Source organism: Orbicella franksi, chromosome 15, assembly GCF_964199315.1.
Source record: "Orbicella franksi chromosome 15, jaOrbFran1.1, whole genome shotgun sequence".
NCBI classification, from domain to species: domain Eukaryota; kingdom Metazoa; phylum Cnidaria; class Anthozoa; order Scleractinia; family Merulinidae; genus Orbicella; species Orbicella franksi.
In genome coordinates, this window is record NC_138159.1 from 5,637,746 (window position 1) to 5,662,278 (window position 24,533).

Consider the following 24,533-nt stretch of genomic DNA (forward strand, 5'->3'; position numbering starts at 1 on the left):
AAGAAAACTGAAGCACAAATGCGCGCACAAGAAGGAAAAAAAGAAGAGAAAAAACGCTATTTCTATGCTATGAAGGGAGTCTAAAATAGTTAAAGTTACGTATGAATTCCAAACATTAATATAAGAAGAGAACACAATAGGCAACTAATGCCATACAACGTGATGTTTTCGTAAGGCAGTTTTTTCTAATATGGACCAAATTTGGAGACCTGGAATGGACAACCCCACCCCCTCAGACTTATATTTGTACCCAACTCCGGGAGTGTGAAATCCATATTTTACATGCATCGTACAATTCCTGATAGACATAAGATCAAAACAACTCTACAAGAAAAGCGTTTTACGTGACAAAGCACCAATCCGTATTAAATTTTTTGTAATTAACTCGGCTTCAGGTTAGAAAGGTCAGATGTATATAGACGAAATCAAATCTGTTTTTCTCGAAATCACAAACGATAGCTCTAATTACAGGGTGTGTGTTTCACAAGCAACTTTAGAAAACGTTTATCATGGAGTCCCTCTTGAAAAACCTCAAGAAACATCTTGAATGCTCGATTTGTCTCGATACCTACAACCAACCCAAAACTATTTCATGTCTTCACACATTTTGCTGTCAGTGTTTGGAGAATCATGCAAGAGCCAGCCACAAACAAGGAAAGTTCCGTTGTCCACAGTGTCAAGCGCAAATCGATCTGCCCGATGGAAATCGTTTCGACACTTTGCCGACTAGTTTTTTCCACAACAGTTTGTTGAGTCTCCTTGCTGTCCGACAGAGCGGCGATGGAAGTAGCATAACTTGTGGCAACTGTAAGAAAAGAAGCTCTGATGTTCATTATTGCTTTGATTGCGCAAGATTTATGTGCCCCGACTGTTTAAACGCGCATGAAGTTATGCGGGCTGCATTCGAGGGACACAAAGTCATGGCCGTCAAAGAATTTCAAACTCAAGACTACGAAGCCTTGTTGAAGCGACAGCCCTTTTGCTCTGAACAGTACCACGAGCGAGAGATCACAAGATTTTTTTGCCTTCCTTGTCAATCCTGTGTCTGTCATGCTTGCATAGTCACAGACCACCGAAACCATGAAGTAATTTTACTCGACAAAGCGGCTGACAACTCGAAAGGCAATATCATGGCAGAAGCTGCAGCAACTAGACAAAACGAGACAGCCTTGAAGGATGTGATTCGAAAATTTGATGAAACCATTTCCAAGCTGGAAACCAATGTCGCAATCGCTAAACGTGGAATCACGCAATCAGCCGAGACAATGATCAGAAAGATTCGAGAGCGCGAGCGAGAGGCGATTGCTTCCGTGGACACAACACACGCGTGGAGACTCGAGAAAATTAACTCCGCCAAGGAGAAAGCGGAATCGCTGCTCAAACAAATGATCCAAGCGGTTGAGTTTGCACAAAATCTGGTTCAGAGAAGTTCAAGCTCAGTTATCATGCAAAGCAAAGAAACTCTCAAACACAGACTTCAAGAGCTTCGTGACATTGAGATGCCAAAACACCACGAGACCTCATTCATCAAATTTACCGCGGCTTCTGTGGAGGGTTTGAGACTGGGCGATATCGCAACCGAGGGAATTGATATGAGTCAATGCACTCTGGAAGGACTGGATCAAATTCTTCACGCTGGTGTAGCAGCAGAATTGATATTATGCGCCGGAACACTTGAGGGAGAGATAAGCAACCTGTCTGATCTTAAAAATCAAATTGAAGTTCTCATTGAACCTACTGAAGACGTCACAAATGTGATTGTCAGCGAGAAAGGAAACGGTAAATTCCAGATGAATTTTACACCAAAAGTGCCGGGCGCCTATAACATTGAAGTGAAGATCAAGGACGATAAACTTCCGAACTGCCCTTTTACTATGCATATAAAAGAACGTGAACTTGTTGTCGTCGGTGAGTTGACCTTGAAGTTATTTAAAGGAGATGAACTTCACAGTCGACATGGAATTGCTGTAAATACGACAGGGAACATTGCCGTAGCAGATTGGACTGGACACTGTGTTTATATATTCGATAAAGAAGGCAACTGTTTAAGAAAAATTGGCAGCCAAGGAGGAAATGCCGTACGATTTAACCACCCACGCGGCGTTACATATTTAAACGATAACGAGATTCTGGTCGCAGATCAATGGAATCATAGAATACAACAAGTAGATGTCCAGACAGGAACTGTTGTAAAAACCTTTGGGAAAGGTGGTAAAGCAAAGGGAGAGTTTTCCAACCCGGTTGATGTTTGCCTGGATGAACAACACTGCATTGTTGTAACCGAGTGCGGCAATAATAGGATACAGGTCATGACACAAGAGGGTGAGACTATTACCATGTTTGGAGACAGCGGCCCAGAGAAACTCAATCATCCAACAAGCTGCATTCCTTACAAAAACATGTTTCTTGTAGCTGATAGAGGCAATAACTGTATTAAAGTTTTCAATCAGTCAGGACCTTTCTTATACAAGTTTGGTAAAGAAGGGAATCAAGATGGACAATTTAACTCTCCGCAAGGTATGCTTGTAGACAGCTCCAATAATCTTCTTGTATGTGATTCTGGCAATAACCGAGTTCAGCAGTTTTCTTTAGACGGTCGCTTCACAGGCAAAACTATCACCGATTTACGGTGTCCTCGTCGAATAGCAACAGCGCCAGATGGACGTATTCTCGTGACTAGCGCAGCTAGCAAAGTATACATATTGAAGTAAATGATTTACTCACCAATTTGAGTAGTTTGAACACCTACATATTGAAAGAAACGTTTTATGTGTCATATATAAAGAGCACAAATGGCTGATGCATCTCGCTGTAATTTCATTTAAGCTACTGATATCTCAATTTTCTTTCGTATCGTTTCTCATAGATTTTTTTTTCGTTATCCACTGAGGCTTGCCTGCCTGAAAATTTTCTTCATTCCTGACCTCATATCTCGCTGTTAAAAACAAAATAAGAAACAAACAAACAAACAAAACAATAAGGATTTAAATTGGTATTTCTCTCGCTTTTATGCATTTCCACAAAAATATTAATATTGCTCTTACAACGAAACCCAACAGACAAAGCATTGTACATGATGACGACCGATTGATTCTAATGCCTTCTCTAAGCAAGATGAAGTGTCATTGTTGTATATAATTCATTACAGATGACGAAGTTTTTTGTATTATCGATGATCCTTCGATAAAATGCTTTCCTTTTGTAAAACCTAGCCTCGAGGTTCAAGGCGTTCAGTCAGTTGGGCGCAGCACTTAAAACGGCGGATTGTTTTCTGCTGCTGTTTTTTGCGCTGCGCCCCAACTGACCGGAAGAGTCTTTCAAAAAAGAAAAAAACAAGAAAAACAAAAAAGTACAATTTGTTCCTAAGGTATCATTTGTCATATGTAAATACTGTCATAGGGAAAAAACTCAGCTTTGGGGTGAGAAGGAAGGGGCCTTCAGACCGTCGAAGCTGCCCCTTCCTTCGGTTATCAGCAACGTATTAAACAAGTTACTACCAGCAATGCTGCTAGTGTTTTTATATATTTTCAAATTTTGACGGATAATTATTTTAACTTAAATCATTTAGTCATTGTTAGTTTTAGTTTATTGCTATTTAGATTTGACTGTAATTTGTGATTTATTATTTTAGCTCTTTTGCTTAGTTTTGTTTTAATATTTCTCGTTATGAAGTGTTGACGGTTTTTATTATTATCAAAACGCTTTTGACAATTTACTGGTGAATGCCTGTATTAAAGTAGTTAAATATTGATTGAATATTATACGGATATTTGAACCAGTAAGTCAGGTCCTTTGTATATTGCTAGAAATAATTTCTCAGTATTTTGATCTCATTGTAAATGTTAAATGATTCGTTTTGTATTTTCCTTTTCATACATTTACTCCTTTTTACCCGCTGTAATTTTCTTGATTGACTGACCGTTTAATCGATTGATTAATTAAAAATTGTGATCTGTGTTATCATAATTTCTCGTGTTGTTATATTTGATGTGCAGCTTTGTAAGATGATTTGAACCTTTTCCTGTAAAAAGAGACTATGATCTAGATGATAGAGTCTTGTTGTATCTTGTTACACTGTAGTATTCCATGTGAAATAAGTGAATCTTTTTATTTGAGGTTATCACAGTTTCCATGAACCTGTTCCCCTTTTGAGTGTTTGCGGTAATGAAAATGAATGATGCTTAATTTATCTCACTGTTCCAAAACGTGATAGTCTAACATTACCTGTAATATATTTCCATTGAGTCAAGAGGAATTGACTAAAATTTGATTGATGTCTGTTAAAGTGTTTTACACCTATTTCTCAAACTTGTTTAAGAAGAATATCCATTTTTTGCTTGGGGAAAAAAAAAATGAACGCGAAAGTCTTATTTTTTTCAGCCAGTTTAGTGCAAAACGAAAACCACCATCTCCCAAACAATGTCCGCGGCTTCATTTTTTCCCCGCCCTTGTAACGGGTCTCCCGTACCTTGAATTCGCTTATAATTGAAAATACCGGCAACAATACTCAGAGCTATAAATAGAATATAATTTACACAGTTAGTTCTTTAAGCTGAGAAATCGAATACGCAGAAACTGAACTACAAAAACAGTAAGGTAACACGATAGTGTGACTGTGATGTTTAAAAACCCAATCGGTTGTTGTACTTAGCTTCACGCGAACTCACCTTGTGTCATCATGTTACTCACGATATTATCAACAAAACTCTCAGCTATCGGGCAATTACCTCGCAAGGCACTCCATACAGTCAAGGCCAAGTTTAGCAGCTATGAAGCTTTCGTGGTAAATATTCTTTGTTTGAGACGCAATTATGAAATCCTGCGAAAATCAATCTTCTTCACTAACAAACGTCTTGCGTGATACAAAAATGCTACAAAATTGGAATAGAATAGAATTTGCACAGTTCTACAAGAGTTGCAATGGGAAAAACCAGGACAATATTAAGTTACCTGTGTTAGAAAACACAGTAGCGTGACTGTGATGTTAAAAAACACGATCAGCTGTTGTATTGTGTCAGTTAGCGCGAACTCACCTTGTGTCATCACCTTACTCACGATATCATCAACACAATACTCACGCTATCGCACGCGTTTACTACTCAAAACAAGTAGGACCAATTTTAACAACGGGGAAGTTTTAATAACAACTATTCCTTGCTTAAGTCACAATATTAATAAATCCTGCGGAAATTAACATTCCCGTATAAACAAATGTCTTGCGTGATACAGTTCTTAAATTAATTTGGCTTCAGCAACAGAAAGGTCATAGTTTACAGACGACATTAAATCTGCCTTTCTCGGAATCACAGACAATAGCTGTAACAGGGTTTGTGGTATCTCCAGTCGATTTCTCGGAATCACAAATATACGCAAATGAAAATTGCTACAAAAGTGTTCAACAAAGAATAATGTCTCATTCTAATTTCTTTAGCCACACGTATCTTCATTTTCATAATGACTTTAGATTCTAATAAACCCCCAGTTATTGCTGTGTCTGCCGGTCTAGGGGGAGAGAGGGGGGGGGGGGGGGGGAGATATGCTTCCCCAAAAAGCCTCGAAGAGTATTGGCCTCCGAATGGGTTCTTAATCTTGGAACTCCTGTTTTAGAACTGAGTTTATGGTCGTTGGCTCTCGCCAGAAACTTCTTGGCGACAGCTATGACGAAATAAACATCAAATTTGGAAACCACCTAATCAGCAGAATTAATCACGCAAAATCATTAGGTCCGATTATCGATGATCGGCTTTCCTGGTCTAATCATGTTAACGAAGTGAGTAAAGAGGTATTTTCGGCAATAGGTGCACTAAGGCGTGTCAGGCTCCTCATCTCCCAATCTACCGCGGTACTAATTTAGAACGTCTTAATCTAACCTCACTTTGATTTCTGTAGCCCCGTCTGGGGTGGCTTAGTAATCAATTGAGTGACAAGCTACCAAAGTTACAAAACCGTTCAGACAGAGTCATTTTAATAGCAAATAATATAATGACACTGGCTCATGCTTCCTCCTCGAAATACTTAAATGGGACAAACTAGCAATACGCAGAACGAAGCAAAAAGCCATAATTATGTTTAAATCCCTGAGTGAGTTAGCTCCGGTGACTTCCAGGACCTATTCAACGAACAAAGTACAGACTATGATTTGCGTAATGTTGTACCTTGCGTAATGTTGTAGCGGTTTTTTTTTATTGGAGGCTATTGTATTTGGCTAGTTTCTATTGTTAAAAACCTCTATTAAGCAGACACCGAACTGAATTGACAAAGAGTTCATGTACTGCGCGTATTATCGTTGCTGTTTTGCTGTTAAATATATTTTTGCATTTAAAAAACAAATTACAATTGGTAATGAAAAGTATCGAACTTGAACTCGGGATAACTTCCTCAACAAAATGGAACTTTATCACAGTATAGAGTAACCGTTGAATGTTAATCGTTAACAAACATTGCGCTATTTTTACAAACCTCTATCAAGCGGACACCCTCTATTAAGCGGACACTTGGGAAGGTCCCGAAGGTGTCCGCTTAATGGAGGTTTCACTGTATTTTACATTTATCACTCGTTCTTGTTTAACTAGAATATCCCTTTTTGCTCGAAAAAAACAATCGTCTCCGGATCGAGCGGACCGCTCGATCCGGAGACGAGCGCACTAACCATGAGGCCACCACGCTTCCCACATGAGGAGTGTACAGCTGTAGGGAGGAAAAACTGCATTTGAAGAGAGAAGGTTTGTTTACAGGGAGTGTCAGCTACTTTTGTCCGTGATTGTAGTTGGATTTGCAAGCCCATAGAAATTAACCAACAGTCACGCCATTGTGTACTACAATGTACTTGTTGTTTATTGTTTATTATAGATATATTACGATACAGTAATGACTTCATACTTTATAGGTGTTAGTTCATGTGAATATCTTTCCATCCGGCATATTGTTTGGTCAGTCCGTCCGTCCATCCGTCCATCCGTCCATCCGTCCATCCGTCCATCCGTCCATCCGTCCATCCGTCCATCCGTCCATCCGTCCATCCGTCCATCAGTCAGTCAGTCAGTCAGTCAGTGAGTCACTGAGTCAGTCGGTCTGTCAATCAGTCAGCCAGTCAGTCAGTTGATCAGACCTAACCATACATCATTATAAAGTTAGAAAACCACAAGAATATTGCTGAATAATTATTGTGGTTCTTTCTCAGTAAAACAAATAAAAAATGGAATAGAGAACATGACTACGCTGAATTTATCCGTTGTGGCATACAAGCACACCTTGTGGAATGTCTGTTTTTCACATCAGTTTGAATGATCGCTTGGTTGGGAAATGTTTTTCCTTTCGACAAGTAGTATTGTGACAAACTTTATGGCTTGAAAACTACTTCAACATTCTTTTTTTTTTGACCAATTATGTGAAATGCGAAATGTGTATTTGTTTTTCTGCAACTTAAAATTCCATTCCAGATGCACCTTAATTAAAGTATAAACATAATATATAGTACCAACATTTCACAACAGGTATATCATGTTATCAAATTACAGGAGGGCGCGTGACCGAGTGGTTAGGGCGCCGGACTTGAAATCCGAAGGTCGCGGGTTAATTTTCAAGTCCCGCTCTGACCACTATTCGCGCAAGTCCCTTATTAAGTGGGTATAGATAAGAGCTCTGCATCTCATTTCAGCCCAGCTCGTGTACTGAAGAAACCTACGCCTCGTAACTTCATGTGTTGTACCCTATGCCGGATGATCAAGTTGTTGTCCATGTTGCTTGCACAGTTCCTGATTCCTTCAACTGAACTAAACGCGTACAGGTCCAGTATATGGAAATCAAATCCGGCACCCTTACTGGTACAACATAACTTTCTCTTATGGCTTGTTGCTTTTAGTCGTTTACGAACTTGTTTTTGCGCAAGTAGTGTCCCTTATTCCGTTGCAATTGCCTGAATTTTATCCATGGTTCTCCCGTGCCGCACGCCCTTTAAGTATTTTCACGCTTTTACTGTGAAGTTGCAGTACTGTTTATTATTTTATGCGTGCTTTGCCTCACAAACATTGGGCTTGTGCAGCGCCTTTCCCTCGACTCCCTTCTAGTTTGCAGGTTCTGTAAAAGTCAAGGATGTGTTTGTATGCGTGCTTTACCTCACAAACATCTGGTTTGTGCAGTGCTATTCCCTCGGCTCCCTTTAGTTTGTAAGCTTTGTTATATTCAGTGATGGTTTTGTATGCGTGCTTTGCCTCACAAACATCGGGTACTTGGTGCAGTTCTATTTCCTCGGCTCCCTTCAGTTGCACACCTTATTATGTTTTGTGCTCTTCAGTGATGTTTTTTTTTCCCGAGATTGCTTTGCCTCGCTAATGCCGGGCTTGTGCAGTACTATTCCTTTGGCTCGGTGTAATTGTTACACGCTTTTTTTCTTTGTTTGTACTGTTCAGTAATATGTCCGCCTTGTTTTGCTTTTACTTTGTACACCTACGTTCTTGTAACTTGTGCAGTTACCTTGGGCACGTGCTGTTGCATCGTTTCCCCTCTTCCCATGCTAGCCTGAAAGGCTGTCTAATGCCCTAATCGAATTACTGACGCTCTGGCTGCCATCCCTTGGGTGGGTTTAAATTTTTCTGCACCTTTTTGTTTCTACTTTCTCGTTTGCCTTTATCCCTAGTATTTTCAGTATCCTGTTTTACCACTCAAGTACTAGCAGCTTTTGGATATTTTATTAACACCCTCGTCCCTTACAATTGCATAGCTCTTTGTCTTAAGTTTTGGGTGGCTAGAAATCCTACGGCTGTTGGCAGCTGCAACATGTTGCCTCTCTTTCTCACTTACTTCTCCACGCTACCGCGCTTCTCGTTTCCCGTCCGTCTGTTTCTCTATCCTTTTACACTTCCAACTCACTTAAGCGCTGTCGCATTTCTCCGTCTCTTATTTAGTGAGCGTGAAAGGGACTGTCGCGAATAGCATGCTAAGCTAGAGTTGTTTCTTGGTAGACCCTAGTTCAACACCTCAGCCACGTTTGTAAATATCCAACTGGTCTACCTCCTGCCAGTTGGGATTTCTAACCATGTTATCTTCATTTGCATTATTTGTTTCATCATTTGTTTCCACTGGCCCTGGAAAGTCCCATGGGGGAGTGGCCAATTAAGATATATATGTACTATTTATTTAACTGTGTGGCTACAGGTTGTGCAGCAGATGTGCTCGGCTGCTGCATTTGTTGTTGTTGTTGTTGTTGTGACTGCTGTTGGTAGGCTGCTGTCTGTGCTGTTGGAGTTGTTGGAGTTCTTGTTCAGCCTGAAGGATAAGAATTCACAAATTCAACCAAATTAATTTTAATAATTCTAATTTCAAAATGTGAAGTCCACTCTTTAGCGTTATTCTAGATAGGGATCAGCAAGTCTCTTTTGGATAGATGGAAAGTGGGATAATCTCCAACAGCATCAGAGACACTTCCGTTTGATACTGACTTTACCGCAAACTTTTATAATGGCTTGTCAGCCTTGGCATCTAGATTATATTTCTAATTTCTGTAGTGTGAAGCGACTAGAAGCATACATGTAGCTTCCTCCCTGCTCAGCTTGTAACTGATACACAACATGTCATAGTGCATCACCGATTGTCCACACCCATCCCCCTCCCCTTCAAATTTTGTCACGTTACCCTGACAGCTTGATAACAGCTTGCTGTTAGCAACATTTTGGGTGACAAGAGTAACTGAGCTGATAAAACATCTTGAACTGTTGCAAGAGGATAGCAATGGTGCAGCTATGTATTATATCAAAACTATAATTCAACTATAATCGCAGGTCTTAGTTTAATCTGTGAGAATTCGAGGTTTACACGACGGTAAGCCGAACTACTTCATTAGTAGTCCAGACCGAAGCCGACAATAATCCTATGCTACCTTTTTGAACGATACCGCCATGCACCCTTAACAGGAGGAAAATATGAATATTATTTCCAGTTTTACCCAATTCTCCAAAGCGATTTCCCGAAGAGGTGCAGCACGGATCTCCATCTTTCACAACTCGGTGTCGGTCTCCGTATTTGTCGTGCTCAGACGAAACCCCATCGTGTCGGCCCGGATGAAAACCTTCGCTTCTTAGCAAAGGTTTCATGCCGTCTGGACACAGTATAAACAAGCTGTCATTGTTGTTTAATGTGCTTTATTGGAAAATATGCAGTTTCTTCATGCTTTCAGTTAGTTTGTTTGCTCAGTTGGAAGAGTACTACACCGGTTTTGGCTAGGCCTGAATTTTTTTCCGGAGTTATTTTCGAAACTATCTAAGTTGAGTACAAAATTGCGATGATTTTTTAATATGTCTTAAAATGTTTTAAATTATCGAATATTTTTCCAACTTACAGGGTGTGTCCTTCTTGTACATCGGGATCCAATATCTTGCATCGATAATGGTAGAAAGGAAGTGAACAGTGAAAGAGAAAAGACGATTACCAATCGCATGTTGACAAAAATAAGCAAAGGTGTTTTGAAGTAATGAAAGAAAGAAATGCATGCCGCAACAAATAGAAAACTTTTGCACGAAAGTGCGCGCCCTGAGATAACGGGTGGAGGGTGTGAGAAAAGGAAAACGTGTTGGGAACGCGCTGTTTTTACAAATGATTCTAATTTTACATAATTAATATTTTTTTCTCCTTGTATGTATGTATAAAACAAGGATGAAATGTTTATTTTTTTCTTTTTCTTTTTCTTTTTCTTTTTTCTGAAGGGAGAGGAGCAAAGGAAATTGACGCCAAGTGGGGGAAAACTTTAGGGTGAAACAAGAACCTTCTCGGTTCTAGAGGTAAAGAGTTAAAATCTTGTTCTCACTTTTATTTTAGTCTAATTAACCAGCAATTGGAAACGTTTGCAGGAAATGACGCATTTTTTGTTCATCAAAACACAAAAAGAAACACCCTGAAGCCATCTGTCCTATTATTCTTTCAATCTCATTACCAATTCTTCTCGCGTGTTGAGCTGAAACAATGTCTGTGTAGGAGGTTCATCTTGAAACAAAGGAGAGATTGAGCGTTGCCTGTGGGTAGAACTTTTAATTAATCAAAAATGGGTCTTTTCAAAGACAAATTATGGAAATGACTTGGCTTTTAGCGCGATGCGACTCTTTGCTAGAAGCAAACATGTTCGGGCGAGCTTATTGTACCTCCCTCCCTGTTGTACAAAAGAAATACTCGCTAGCACGCAGGAACTGACTTACAGCATACAGGAAATCCAAATAAGTGCGCACAAACTTAGCTAGGTCTATTGAAAACCAACTACAACTGTTGAAAAGATCAGGATTTTCTAAATTGTTAACTAGTAGCACGGAAACTTGCTTCACAAATACTGATCCGAGAATTCTAGCGCGTTCTAGTGTCTTCAGTCACGCGTGTCGTTCTCTTCATGAACACTTTACATTCTAATAAACCTCCAGCTGATAAAGTGCATACTGTGGATGTGGGGCGGAGAGGGGGGGGGGGTGGGGGGTGGGGGCACTAGCAAATTACCTATACGGGTATGTGCCTCTCAATGGGCCGGGTTGGGATATCAGAAATTCTGAAATATAACGGGGTATCTATATTCGAAACGTTCCCCAGAAAGGGGTATAAGACTCCGAAGACAAAAACATTTCAAATTATCAGCAGCGATTTTAAGTTATTCGCAGAAACTTTCATAACAAAATACGTTGGTTAGGTCACTCGTATTACGAACAAGGTAATAACTTTTCAGAAACGGCTTATCAAAATTTATTAAATTTCTAAGCTAACATTTGGCGTATTTTTACGATGTGATGATTTTGTAAAGCAATTTTTTCACGTTTTCCTTTTCTCACACCCTCCACCCGTTATCTCAGAGCGCGCACTTTCGTGCAAAAGTTTTCTATTTGTTGCGGCATGCATTTCTTTCTTTTAGAGACCTGAAATGGAGAACCCGACCCCTTCAGACTTACTCGTGTGCCCCACTCCGGGAATGTGTCCATATTTTACATGCATCGTACAATTCCTGTTTGCATAAGATCAAAACAACTCCACAAGAAAAGCGTTTTACGTGACTGAGTACCAATCCGTATTAAACTTTTGTAATTAACTCGGCTTCTGGTTAGAAAAGTCAGATATATATAGATGAAAGAAAAGTTTGTTTTTCCCAGAATCAAAAACAATAGACCTGAGTGTGTGTTTCACCAGCAAACTTTAGAAAACGTTTACCATGGAGTCCCTCTTGAAAAACCTCAAGAAACATCTTGAATGCTCGATTTGTCTCGATACCTACAACCAACCCAAAACTATATCATGTCTACACACATTTTGCTGTCAGTGTTTGGAGAATCATGCAAGAGCCAGCCACAGACAAGGAAAGTTCTGTTGTCCAGAGTGTCAAGCGCAAATCGATCTGCCCGAAGGAAATCGTTTCGACAGTTTGCCGACTAGTTTTTTCCACAACAGTTTGTTGAGTCTTCTTGCTGTCCGACAGAGCGGTGATGGAAGTAGCATAACTTGTGGCAACTGTAAGAAAACAAGCTCCGATGTTCATTATTGTTTTGATTGCGCAAGATTTATGTGCCCCGACTGTTTAAACGCGCATGAAGTTATGCGGGCTGCATTCGAGGGACACAAAGTCATGGCCGTCAAAGAATTTCAAACTCAAGACTACGAAGCCTTGTTGAAGCGACAACCCTTTTGCTCTGAACAGTACCACGAGCGAGAAATCACAAGATTTTTCTGCCTTCCTTGTCAAGGTTGTGTCTGTCATGCTTGCATAGTCACAGACCACCGAAACCATGAAGTAATTTTACTCGACAAAGCGGCTGACAACGAGAAAGGCAATATCATGGCAGAAGCTGCAGCGATTAGACAAAGCGAGACAGCCTTGAAGGATGTGATTCGAAAATTTGATGAAACCATTTCCAAGCTGGAAACAAATGTCGCAATCGCTAAACGTGGAATCTCGCAAGTAGCCGAGACAATGATTACAAAGATTCGAGAGCGCGAGCGAGAGGCAATTGCATCCGTGGACACGACACACGCGACAAGACTCGAGAAAATCAACTCGGCTAAGGAGAAAGCGGAATCACTGCTGAAACAAATGATCCAAGCGGTTGAGTTTACACAAAATCTGGTACAGAGAAGTTTAAGCTTAGATATCATGCAAAACAAGGAAACTCTCAAACACAGATTTCAAGAGCTTCGTGACATTGAAATGCCAAAACACCACGAGACCTCATTCATCAAATTTACTGCGGCTTCTGTGCAGGGTTTGAGACTGGGCGATATCGCAACCGAGGGAGTTGATGCGAGTCAATGCACTGTGGAAGGACTGGATCAAATTCTTCAGGCTGGTGTAGCAGCAGAATTGATATTATGTCCCAGAACACCTGAAGGAGAGATAAGCAACCTGCCTGATCTTAAAAATCAAATTGAAGTTCTCATTGAACCTAGAAAAGACGTTCCAAATGTGATTGTCAGCGAGAAAGGAAACGGTAAATTCAAGGTGAATTTTACACCAAAAGTGCCGGGCGCCTATAACATTGAAGTGAAGATCAACGACGAGAAACTTCCGAACTGCCCTTTTATTACGCAAGTCAAAGAACGTGAACTTGTTGTAGTCGGTGAGTTGAACAACTCGCGGCTACGCCGCGCGCGTCTGTGCTCTAACGTGTGAGCCTGCTCGCAGGCTACAATTATCCAACAAGCTGCATTTTTTACAAGAACATGTTTCTTGTAGCTGATGGAGGCAATAACTGTATTAAAGTTTTCAATCAGTCTGGAACTTTCTTGTATAAGTTTGGAAAACAAGGAAATCAAGGTGGACAATTTAAATTGCCGTATGGTATGCTTTTAGACAGCTTCAATAATCTTCTTGTATGTGATATTAACAATCACCGAGTTCAGCAGTTTTCTTTAGACGGTCGCTTCACAGGCAAAACCATCACTGATTTACCAGATCCTACTGGAATAGCAACAGCGCCAGATGAAAGTATTCTCGTGGCTAGCACAGCTAAGAAAGTTTACATATTGAAGTAGATGATTTACTCATCAGTATGAGTAGCTTAAACGCCTTCATAAACAAAAGAAGCGGTTTCTGTGAGATAAATAGCACGACTGGCTGACGCATGTCGCTGTATTTTTCACTTAAAAATCTCAATTTTCTTTCGCATGTATAGTTTCTCAAAGATTTTTCAGCACGCATCAAGTTTTCACTCATCCAGTCTGGTGAAAAACTTTTCATTCCTAATCTCATCTTTCGATCGCTTTCAACAAGAACAATAACAACAACAAGAAAAGAGACAAACAAACCGTAAATTTACTTTCTCTTGTTTTAAGGTGTGAGATTTAAATGGGTATTTCTCCATTTTATGCGTTTCCACAAAAATGCGAATATCGCTATTACAATGAAAGAGAACGACAGATTGATGTGCTCTCTCTGAGCAAGAGGAAGTTTAACAAATGTTTCAATTCATTACAGATGACGGACTTTTTAGTTTTGTCGATGATTTTTCGGCTAAACAGCTTCCCTCTGTAAGAAAAAAAATAATCTCTTCTATGCGTTTTGTCAGTTGGGGTGCCACAGCGCAGAAAACCGCGGATCCTTTTTTCGCTCTCCGTTTTTCGTGCTGTGTCCCAACTAACTGAATGCGTGGAAGAGGCTTTAAAAAAAAAAAAATCAAGGAAACAAACAAACAAGAAAAAGTATAGTTTGGTCCTTAGGCTTTATTTGTCAAGTGTAAATAGTCTTATAGGAGACAAACGTAGCTGTTTGAAGGGAGGGGAGGGGGAGGAATGGGCTTCAAACTGTCGAAGCTGCCTTTTCCTCGGTTATCAACAACATATTAAACAAGTTGCTGTCGAATTCCAGTAATGCTGCTAGTTTTTCATATCTTTTTAAATCTTATACGGAGGATTGAACTTATATCATTTAGTCATTACTAGCGTTTAATATTAGATTTCATTGTAATTTGTGATTTATTATTGTAGAGCTTTTGCTTAGTTTAGTTTTAACTTTTTCCTTTATAAAACAATGGATTTTTATTATTATTATTATTATTATTATTATTATTATTATGTTTTTGACAGTTTACTGGTGAATACCAGTAAAGCTTGAAGAGTTTAATCGGATTCAATATAATACAGACACTTGAACTTAAGTCGGGTCCATTGGATATCGCTAGAAAGAATTTTTTCATTATTTTGATCTCATCGTAAATTTTTAAATGACTTGATTTTTTGTTGTATTTTCCTTTTCATACATTCACTCCTTTTTACCTGCTCCAATTTTCTTGATTGATATACCGTTTGAATGGTTGGTTAAAATTGTGATTTCTGTTATCATAAAGTCTTGTGTTGTTATATTTGATGTGCAATTTTGTAAGATGATTTAAGCCTTTTCCTGTATCAAGAGACTGTGATCTAGATGATAGTCTCTTGTTGTATCTTGTTACACTGTAGCATTCCATGTGAAATAAGCAAATCTTTTTACTGGAGATTATCGTATACGTAAAGGTAAAGGTAAACTTTATTAGCCAGGATGGCCCATTCAGCAACGAGGCTGATCTCCAGAGGAACCCTGGACTTAAAATATAATAACTAAAAATACAAGACATCGTGATAATTTAAAAATACAAGATAAAATTTAAAAAATGTAAGATATACATTTAAAAACACAAGTAATAATTAAAAGTATAGAGTATAAACAAGCATGCAATAATTTATAAAAATCTAGTGTCTAAAATTTAAAAATTGTAGACGTCAATTAGAACTTTGAAAGAAGAAAGTGACTCGGCGTTTTGAATGCTCCGGGGTAAGAGGTTAAAAAAAGCTGAGCCCGAATATCTAAAAGTTCCTTTTGCAAGGCTGAGTTTGGGTTTGGGCAGGTACAAATCTGTTTTTCTGCAAGTATTGTGGCTATGCGCATTATAATTTCTTGTGAAATAGTCACTCAAATATTTAGGTACTAGATTATTTAGACATTTATATACTAAAGTACATTTATGTCTTTTCTACGAACCTCTTCCCCTTTTGAGTGTTTCACTGAGTCTGTAAACCTATTTTACATTTATCATTCGTTCTTATTTAACTAGAATATCTATTTTTGCATGGAAAAACAAATGAAGCAACAGTCTTATTTTTAAAATTTTTTTTTTCGTATTTTATTTAAAACTACTTCAATATTCTTTCTTTTTCTTTTGCCCGAGAATGTGAAATGCAAAATGTGCATTTGTTCAGGTTTAGGCAATTTAAAATTCCATTCCAGATGCACTTTAATTAAAGTATAAACATAATAAGTACAACATTTCTTAACAGGTATCATGTTATTAAATTATTGGAGGGTGCGTGGCCGAATGGTTAGGGCGCTGGCCGGACTTGAAATCCGGAGGTCGCGGATTAATTTTCTAGTCCCGTTCTGACCACTATTCGCGCCAGTCCCTTATTAAGCGGGTATAAATAAGAGCTCTGCATCTCATTTCAGCCCAGTTCGTGTACTGAAGAATCCTTCACCTCGTAACTTCACTTGTATCCTATGCCGGATGATCAAGTTCTTGTCCATGCTGCTTGCACAGTTCCTGATTCCTTCAACTGAACTAAACGCGTACAGGTCCAGTTTATGGAAACCAAATCCGGCACCCTTACTGGTACAACATAACTTTTTCTTGTGGCTTGTTGCTTTTAGTCGTTTACAAACTTGCTTTTGCGCGAGTATAGTCCGTTATTCCGTCGCAATTGCTTGAATTTTATCCATGGTTTTCCCTTGCAGTACGCCCTTTAAGTATTTTCACGCTTTTACTGTGAAGTTGCAATACTGGCTCACATTATTTTATGCGTGCTTTGACTCACAAACATTGGGCTTGTGCAGCGCCTTTCCCTCGACTCCCTTCTAGTTTGCAGGTTCTGTAAAATTCAAGGATGTTTTTGTATGCGTGTTTTCCCTCACAAAGATCTGATTGTGCAGTGCTATTCCCTCGGCTCCCTTTAGTTTGGAAGCTTTGTTATATTCAGTAATGCGGGTTTTTGTATGCGTGCTTTGCCTCACAAACGTCTCGTTTGTGCAGTGCTATTATTCCCTCGGCTCCCTTTACTTTGTACGCTTTGTTATATTCAGTAATGTTCTTGTATGCGTGCTTTGCCTCACAAACGTCGCGTTTGTGCAGTGCTATTCCCTCGGCTCCCTTTACTTTGTACGCTTTGTTATATTCAGTAATGTTTTTGTATGCGTGCTTTGCCTCACAAATATCGGGCACTTGGTGCAGTGCTATTCCCTCGGCTCCCTTAAGTTTCATGCTTCATCAAATATGTTCTGTGTTCTTCAGTGATGTTTTTTCCGAGGTTGCTTTGCCTCGCAAATGCCGGGCTTGTGAAATACTATTCCTTTGGCTCGGTGTAATTGTTACTCGCTTTTTCCTTGGTTTGTACTATTCAGTAATATGTTCGCCTTGTTTTGCTTTTAGTTTGTGCACCTACGTTCTTGTAATTGTGCAATTACCTTGGGCACGTGCTGTTGCGTCGTTTCTCCTCTTCCCACGCTAGCCTGAAAGGCGGTTTAAATTCTTCTGCACCTTTTTGTTTCTCCTTTATCGTTTGCCTTTATCCCTAGTATTTTCAGTATCCTGCTTTACCACTCAAGGACTAGCTTTAGCACCTTTTGGATATTTTATTCATACCCTCTTCCCTTACAATTGCATAGCTCTTTGTCTTAAGTTTTGTGTGGCTAGGATTTGCTGTTTAAGTTTTGAGTTTCGCTTTTGAGTATTGGCTATTGTTTCGGGTCTTTACTAAACGTTCAATATCTGGGCGCGGAGTATTTCTCCATCTCTTATTCAGCGAGCGTGAAAGGGACTGTCCCAAATAGTATGCTAAGCTAGAGCTGTTTCTCGGTAGACCCTAGTTCAACTCCTCGGCCACGTTTGTAAATATCCAACTGGTCTACCTCCTGGCAGTTGGGATTTCTAACTATGTTATGTTCATTCGCATTATTTGTTTCATCATTTGTTTCCACTGGCCCCGGAAAGCCCCATGGGGGAGTGGCCAATTAAGATATGTATGTACTATTTATTTAACTGTGTGGCTACAGGTTGTGCTGCAGATATGCTCGGCTGCTGCATTTGTTGTTGTTGTTGTTGTTGTTGTTGTTGTTGTTGTTGTTCTGACTGCTGTTGGTAGGCTGCTGTCTGTGCTTGTTAAAGTTGTTGGAGTTCTTGTTCAGCCTGAAGGATAAGAATTCACAAATTTAACCAAATTAATTTTAATAATTTTAATTTCAAAATGTGAAGTCCACTCTTTAGCGTTATTCTAGATAGAGATCAGCAAGTCTCTTTTGGATAGATGGAAAGTGGGATAATCTCCAACAGCATCAGAGACACTTCCGCCTAATACTAACTTTACCGCAAATTTTTATAATGGCTTATCAGCCTTGGCATCTGGATTATATCTCTAATTTCTGTAGTGTGAAGTGACTAGAAGCATACATGTAGCTTCCTCCCTGCCCAGCTTGTAACTGATACACAACATGCCATAGTGCATCATCGATTACCCACCCCATCCCCCTCCCCTTCAAATTTTGTCACGTTACCCTGACAGCTTGATAACAGCTTGCTGTTAGCAACATTTTGGGTGACAAGAGTAACTGAGCTGATAAAACATCTTGAACCGTTGCAAGAGGATAGGAATGGTGCAAATATGTATTATATCAAAAGTATCATTCAACTATAATCGAAAGCCATAGTTTAATCCGTCAGAATTCGAGGTTTACACGACGGTAATCCCGAGCTACTCCATTAGTAGTCCAGACCGAAGCCGACAATAATCCTATGCTACCTTTTTGAACGATACCGCCATGCACCCTTAAAAGAGGAAAATATGAATATTATTTCCAGTTTTACCCAATTCTCCAAAGCGACTTCCCGAAGAGGTGCAGCACGGATCTCCATCTTTTACAACTCGGCGTCGGTCTCCATATTTGTCGTGCTCAGAGGAAACCCCAGTGTGTCGGCCCGGATGAAAACCTTCGCTTCTTAGTAAAGGTTTCATGCAGTCTGCACACAGTATAAACAAGCTGTCATTGTTATATAATGTGCTTTATTGGAAAATATGTAGTTTCTTCATGCCTTCAGTTAGTTTGTTTGGTCAGTTGGACGAGAACTACACCGGCTTTGGTTAGGCCTGAATTTTTTTCAGGAGTCATTTTCGAAACTATCTGAGTTGAGCACAAAATTGCGATGATCTTTTAACATGTCTTAAAATGTTTGAAATTATCGAATATTTTTTCCAACTTACAGGGCGTGCCCTTCTTGTACATCGGGATCTAATATCTAGCATCGATAATGGGTAGAAAGGAAGTGAACAGTAAAAGAGAAAAGACGATTACTGATAGCATGTTGACAAAAATAAGCAAAGGTGTTTTGACGTAATCAAAGAAAGAAATGCATGCCGCAACAAATAGAGAACTTTGCACGAAAGTGCGCGCTCTGAGATAACGGGTGGAGAGTGTGAAAAAAGGAAAACGTGTTGGGAACGCGCTGTTTTTACAAATGATTTTAATTTTACATAATTATTATTTTTTTCTCTTTGTATGTATGTATAAAACAAGGATGAAATGTTTATTTGTTTCTTTTTCTTTTTTTTTTTTCTGAAGGGAGAGGAGCAAAGGAAATTGACGCCAAGTTGGGGAAAACTTTAGGGTGTAACAAGAACCTTCTCGGTTCTAGAGGTAAAGAGTTAAAATCTTGTTCTCAGGTCTATTTTAGTCTAATTAACCAGCAATTGGAAACGTTTGCAGAAAATGACGCATTTTTGGTTCATCAAAGCACAAAAAGAAACACCCTGAAGCCATCTGTCGTATTATTCTTTCAATCTCATTAGGAATTCTTCTCGCGTGTTGAGCTGAAACAATGTCTGTGTAGGAGGTTCATCTTGAAACAAAGGAGATATTGAGTGTTGCCTGTGGGTAGAACTTTTAATTAATCAAAAAAGCGTCTTTTCAAAGACAAATTATGGAAATGACTTGGCTTTTAGCGTGATGCGACTCTGCTAAAAGCAAACATGTTCGGGCGAGCTTATTGTACCTCCCTCCCTGTTGTACAAAAGAGATGCTCGTTAGCATGCAGGAACTGACTTACAGTATACAGGAAATCCAAATAAGTGTGAACAAACTTGGCTTGGTCTATTGAAAACCAACTAAAACTTTTGAAAAGTTCAGGATTTTCTAAATTGTTAACTAGTAGCACGGAAACTTCCTGCACAAATACTCATCCGAGAATTCTAGCGCGTTCTAATGTCTTCAGCCAAGCGTGTCGTCCGTACATTGTAATAAACCTCCAGCTAATAAAGTGCATACTGTGGATGAGGGGCGGAGCGTGGGGGTGGGCACTACCAAATTACCTATACGGGTATGTGCCTCTACACGGGCCGGGGTTGAGATATCAGAAATTCTGAAATATAACGGAGTATCTATATTCGAAACGTTCCCCAGAAAGCGGTATAAAACTCCGAAGACAAAAACATTTCAAATTATCAGCAGCGATTTTAAGTTATTCGCAGAAACTTTCATAACAAAATACGTTGGTTAGGTCACTCGTATAACGAACAAAGTAATAACTTTTCAGAAACGGCTTATCAAAATTTATTAAATTTCTAAGTATTTTTACGATGTGATGATTTTGTGAAGCAATTTTTTTTTCTTTTTAAACGGGCCACATTTAGAGACCTGGAATGGAGAACCCGACCCCTTCAGACTTACTCGTGTGCCCCACTCCGGGAGCAGAAGTCCATATTTTACATGCATCGTACAATTCCTGATTGACATAAGATCAAAACAACTCCACAAGAAAAGCGTTTTACGTGACTGAGTACCAATCCGTATTAAACTGTTGTAATTAACTCGGCTTCTGGTTAGAAAGGTCAGATATATATAGATGAAAGAAAAGTTTGTTTTTCCCAGAATCAAAAACAATAGACCTGAGTGTGTGTTTCACCAGCAAACTTTAGAAAACGTTTACCATGGAGTCCCTCTTGAAAAACCTCAAGAAACATCTTGAATGCTCGATTTGTCTCGATACCTACAACCAACCCAAAACTATATCATGTCTACACACATTTTGCTGTCAGTGTTTAGAGAATCATGTAAGAGCCAGCCACAGACAAGGAAAGTTCCGTTGTCCACAGTGTCAAGCGCAAATCGATCTGCCCGAAGGAAATCGTTTCGACAGTTTGCCGACTAGTTTTTTCCACAACAGTTTGTTGAGTCTCCTTGCTGTCCGACAGAGCGGCGATGGAAGTAGCATAACTTGTGGCAACTGTAAGAAAAGAAGCTCCGATGTTCATTACTGTTTTGATTGCGCAAGATTTATGTGCCCCGACTGTTTAAACGCGCATGAAGTTATGCGGGCTGCATTCGAGGGACATAAAGTCATGGCCGTCAAAGAATTTCAAACTCAAGACTACGAAGCCTTATTGAAGCGACAGCCCTTTTGCTCTGAACAGTACCACGAGCGAGAGATCACAAGATTTTTCTGCCTTCCTTGTCAATCCTGTGTCTGCCATGCTTGCATAGTCACAGACCACCGAAACCATGAAGTAATTTTACTCGACAAAGCGGCTGACAACGAGAAAGGCAATATCATGGCAGAAGCTGCAGCGATTAGACAAAGCGAGACAGCCTTGAAGGATGTGATTCGAAAATTTGATGAAACCATTTCCAAGCTGGAAACCAATGTCGCAATCGCTAAACGTGGAATCACCCAAGCAGCCGAGACAATGATTACAAAGATTCGAGATCGCGAGCGAGAGGCAATTGCATCCGTGGACACGACACACGCGACAAGACTCGAGAAAATCAACTCGGCTAAGGAGAAAGCGGAATCACTGCTGAAACAAATGATCCAAGCGGTGGAGTTTACACAAAATCTGGTACAGAGAAGTTTAAGCTTAGATATCATGCAAAACAAGGAAACTCTCAAACACAGATTTCAAGAGCTTCGTGACATTGAAATGCCAAAACACCACGAGACCTCATTCATCAAATTTACTGCGGCTTCTGTGCAGGGTCTGAGACTGGGCGATATCGCAACCGAGGGAATTGATGCGAGTCAATGCACTGTGGAGGGACTGGATCAAATTCTTCAGGCTGGTGTAGCAGCAGAATTGATATTATGCCCCAGAACACCTGAAGGAGAGATAAGCAACCAGCCTGATCTTAAAAATCAAATTAAAGTTCTCATTGAACCTACTAAAGACGTCACAAATGTGATTGTTAGCGAGAAAGGAAACGATAAATGGAAGGTGAATTTTACACCAAAAGTGCCGGGCGCCTATAACATTGAATTGAAGATCAACGACGATAAACTTCCGAACTGCCCTTTTACTACGCAAGTCAAAGAACGTGAACTTGTTGTAGTCGGTGAGTTGAACTTGAAGCTATTTCAAGGAGATGAGCTTTGCGATGTATGTGGAATTGCTGTAAATACGGCAGGGAAGATTGCTATAACAGGTTGGTCTGGAAACTGTGTTTATATATTCAATGAAAAAGGCAACTGTTTAAGAAGAATTAACAGTCAAGGAGAAAATGCGGGACAGTTTGACAGCCCATACGGCGTTACATATTTAAATGATCACGAGATTCTGGTGGTACATCGATGGAGTCATAGAATACAACAAGTAGATGTCCAGACAGGAACTGTTGTAAAAACCTTTGGAAGATATGGTGAAGGAAAGGGAGAATTTTCCTACCCGGTTGATGTTTGTCTGGATGAACAACACCGCATTGTTGTAACCGAGTGGGGCAATCATAGGATACAGGTCATGACACAAGAGGGTGAGACTATTACCATGTTTGGAGACAGCGGCCCAGAGAAACTCAAACGACCAGCAAGCTGCATTCCTTACAAAAACATGTTTCTTGTAGGTGATGGAGAAAATAACTGTATTAAAGTTGCCGATCAGTCAGGAACTTTCTTGTACAAGTTTGGAAAAGACGGGAAGGAAGACGGACAATTTAACCTGCCGCGTGGTATGCTTGTAGACAGCTCCAATAATGTTCTTGTATGTGATTGGAGTAATAACCGAGTTCAGCAGTTTTCTTTAGACGGTCGCTTCACAGGCAAAACTATCACTGATTTACCAGATCCTATTGGAATAGCAACAGCGCCAGATGGACGTATTCTCGTGACTAGCGATACATGTAACAAAGTGTACATATTGAAGTAGATGAGTTAGTCAGCAATTTGAGTATTTTGAGCACCTACATATTGAAAGAAACGTTTTCTGTGTTATATATAAAGAGCACAGAAGACTGATGCATCTTACTGTATTTTCATTTTAGTCACTGATGATATATCTCAATTTCTTTCGTACATTCCTCATAGACTTTTTTCAGCACAGCACCAGCTTTTCATTTATCCACTGAGTCTTGCCTGTGTGGAAATTTTCTTTATTCCTGATCTTGTCTCTCGCGGTTAAAAACAAAACAACAAACAAACAAACAAATAAATAAAAAAACAAGGATTTTAATTGGTATTTCTTTCGCTTTTATAGGTTTTCACAAAAATACTAATATTGTTGTTACAAAAACCCAAAAGGGACCCAACAGACAAAGTATTGTATGACGACAGATTGAATCTAATGCTTTCTCTAAGCAGGATGAAGTGTAATTGTTGGATATAATTCATTACAGATGCCAAAGGTTTTTGTATTATTGATGATTCTTCGGTAAAATGCTTTCCTTTTATAAAAAATAGCCTCCGTGGAGTCGAGGCATTTAGTCAGTTGGGCGCAGCACTTAAAATGGCGGATCATTTTGTTTGCTCGCTTTGCCCCAACTGACCGAAAGAGTCTTTAAAAAAAGCAAACAAACAAGAAAAACAAAAAAAGACAATTTTTCCTAAGGTTTCATTTGTCATATGTAAATACTGTCATAGGGGAAAAAAGTCAGCTTTGGGAGCACGGGTGAGGAGGGAGAGGCTTTCAAATTGTCGAGGCTACCCTTTCCTTCGGTTATCAGCAACGTATTAAACAAGTTACTACAAGCAACGCTGCTAGCGTTCTTTTATACATTTTCAAATTTTGACGCATAGTTATTTTAACTTAAATCATTTAGTCATTGTTAGTTTTAGTTTATCGCTATTTAGATTTGACTGTAATTTATGCTTTATTGTTGTACATGTAGCTCTTTTGCTTAGTTTTGTTTCAGTTTTGCTCATTATGAAGCATTGACGGTTTTTTATTATTATCAAAACGCTTTTGACAATTTACTGGTGAATGCCAGTAATGCTTGAAGACAGTTTAATCTTGTTTGAATATTATACGGATATTTTTGAACTTAAGTCAGGTCCTTTATATATTGCTAGAAATAATTTCTCAGTATTTTGATCTCATTGTAAATGTTAAATTATTCGTTTTGTATTTTCCTTTTCATACATTTACTCCTTTTTACTCGCTGTAATTTTCTTGATTGATTGACCGTTCGATGGATTGATTAATTAAAACTGTGATCCGTGTTATCATTATTTCTCGTGTTGTTATATTTGATGTGCAGTTTTGTAAGACGATTTGAACCTTTTCTTGTAAAAAGAGACTATGATCTA

General features: G+C 39.3%; 3 protein-coding genes across 3 annotated transcripts; all 3 read left to right on the plus strand.

Annotated features, from left to right (window-relative positions):
* Positions 1–509: 509 nt before the first annotated feature.
* LOC145469720 (E3 ubiquitin-protein ligase TRIM45-like) lies at positions 510–24,226 on the plus strand. Its single transcript, XM_081453503.1, has 2 exons — positions 510–3,673; positions 24,157–24,226. Exon 1 carries the CDS (start codon positions 510–512, stop codon positions 2,709–2,711), a length of 2,202 nt encoding a protein of 733 aa, XP_081309629.1. The 3' UTR covers positions 2,712–3,673; positions 24,157–24,226.
* LOC145470603 (E3 ubiquitin-protein ligase TRIM45-like) lies at positions 12,173–13,986 on the plus strand. Its single transcript, XM_081454408.1, has 2 exons — positions 12,173–13,571; positions 13,688–13,986. Exons 1-2 carry the CDS (start codon positions 12,173–12,175, stop codon positions 13,984–13,986), a joined length of 1,698 nt encoding a protein of 565 aa, XP_081310534.1.
* Positions 20,684–23,231, plus strand: LOC145469719 (E3 ubiquitin-protein ligase TRIM45-like). Its single transcript, XM_081453502.1, has one exon. It carries the CDS (start codon positions 20,953–20,955, stop codon positions 23,155–23,157), a length of 2,205 nt encoding a protein of 734 aa, XP_081309628.1. The 5' UTR covers positions 20,684–20,952; the 3' UTR covers positions 23,158–23,231.
* Positions 24,227–24,533: the final 307 nt, after the last annotated feature.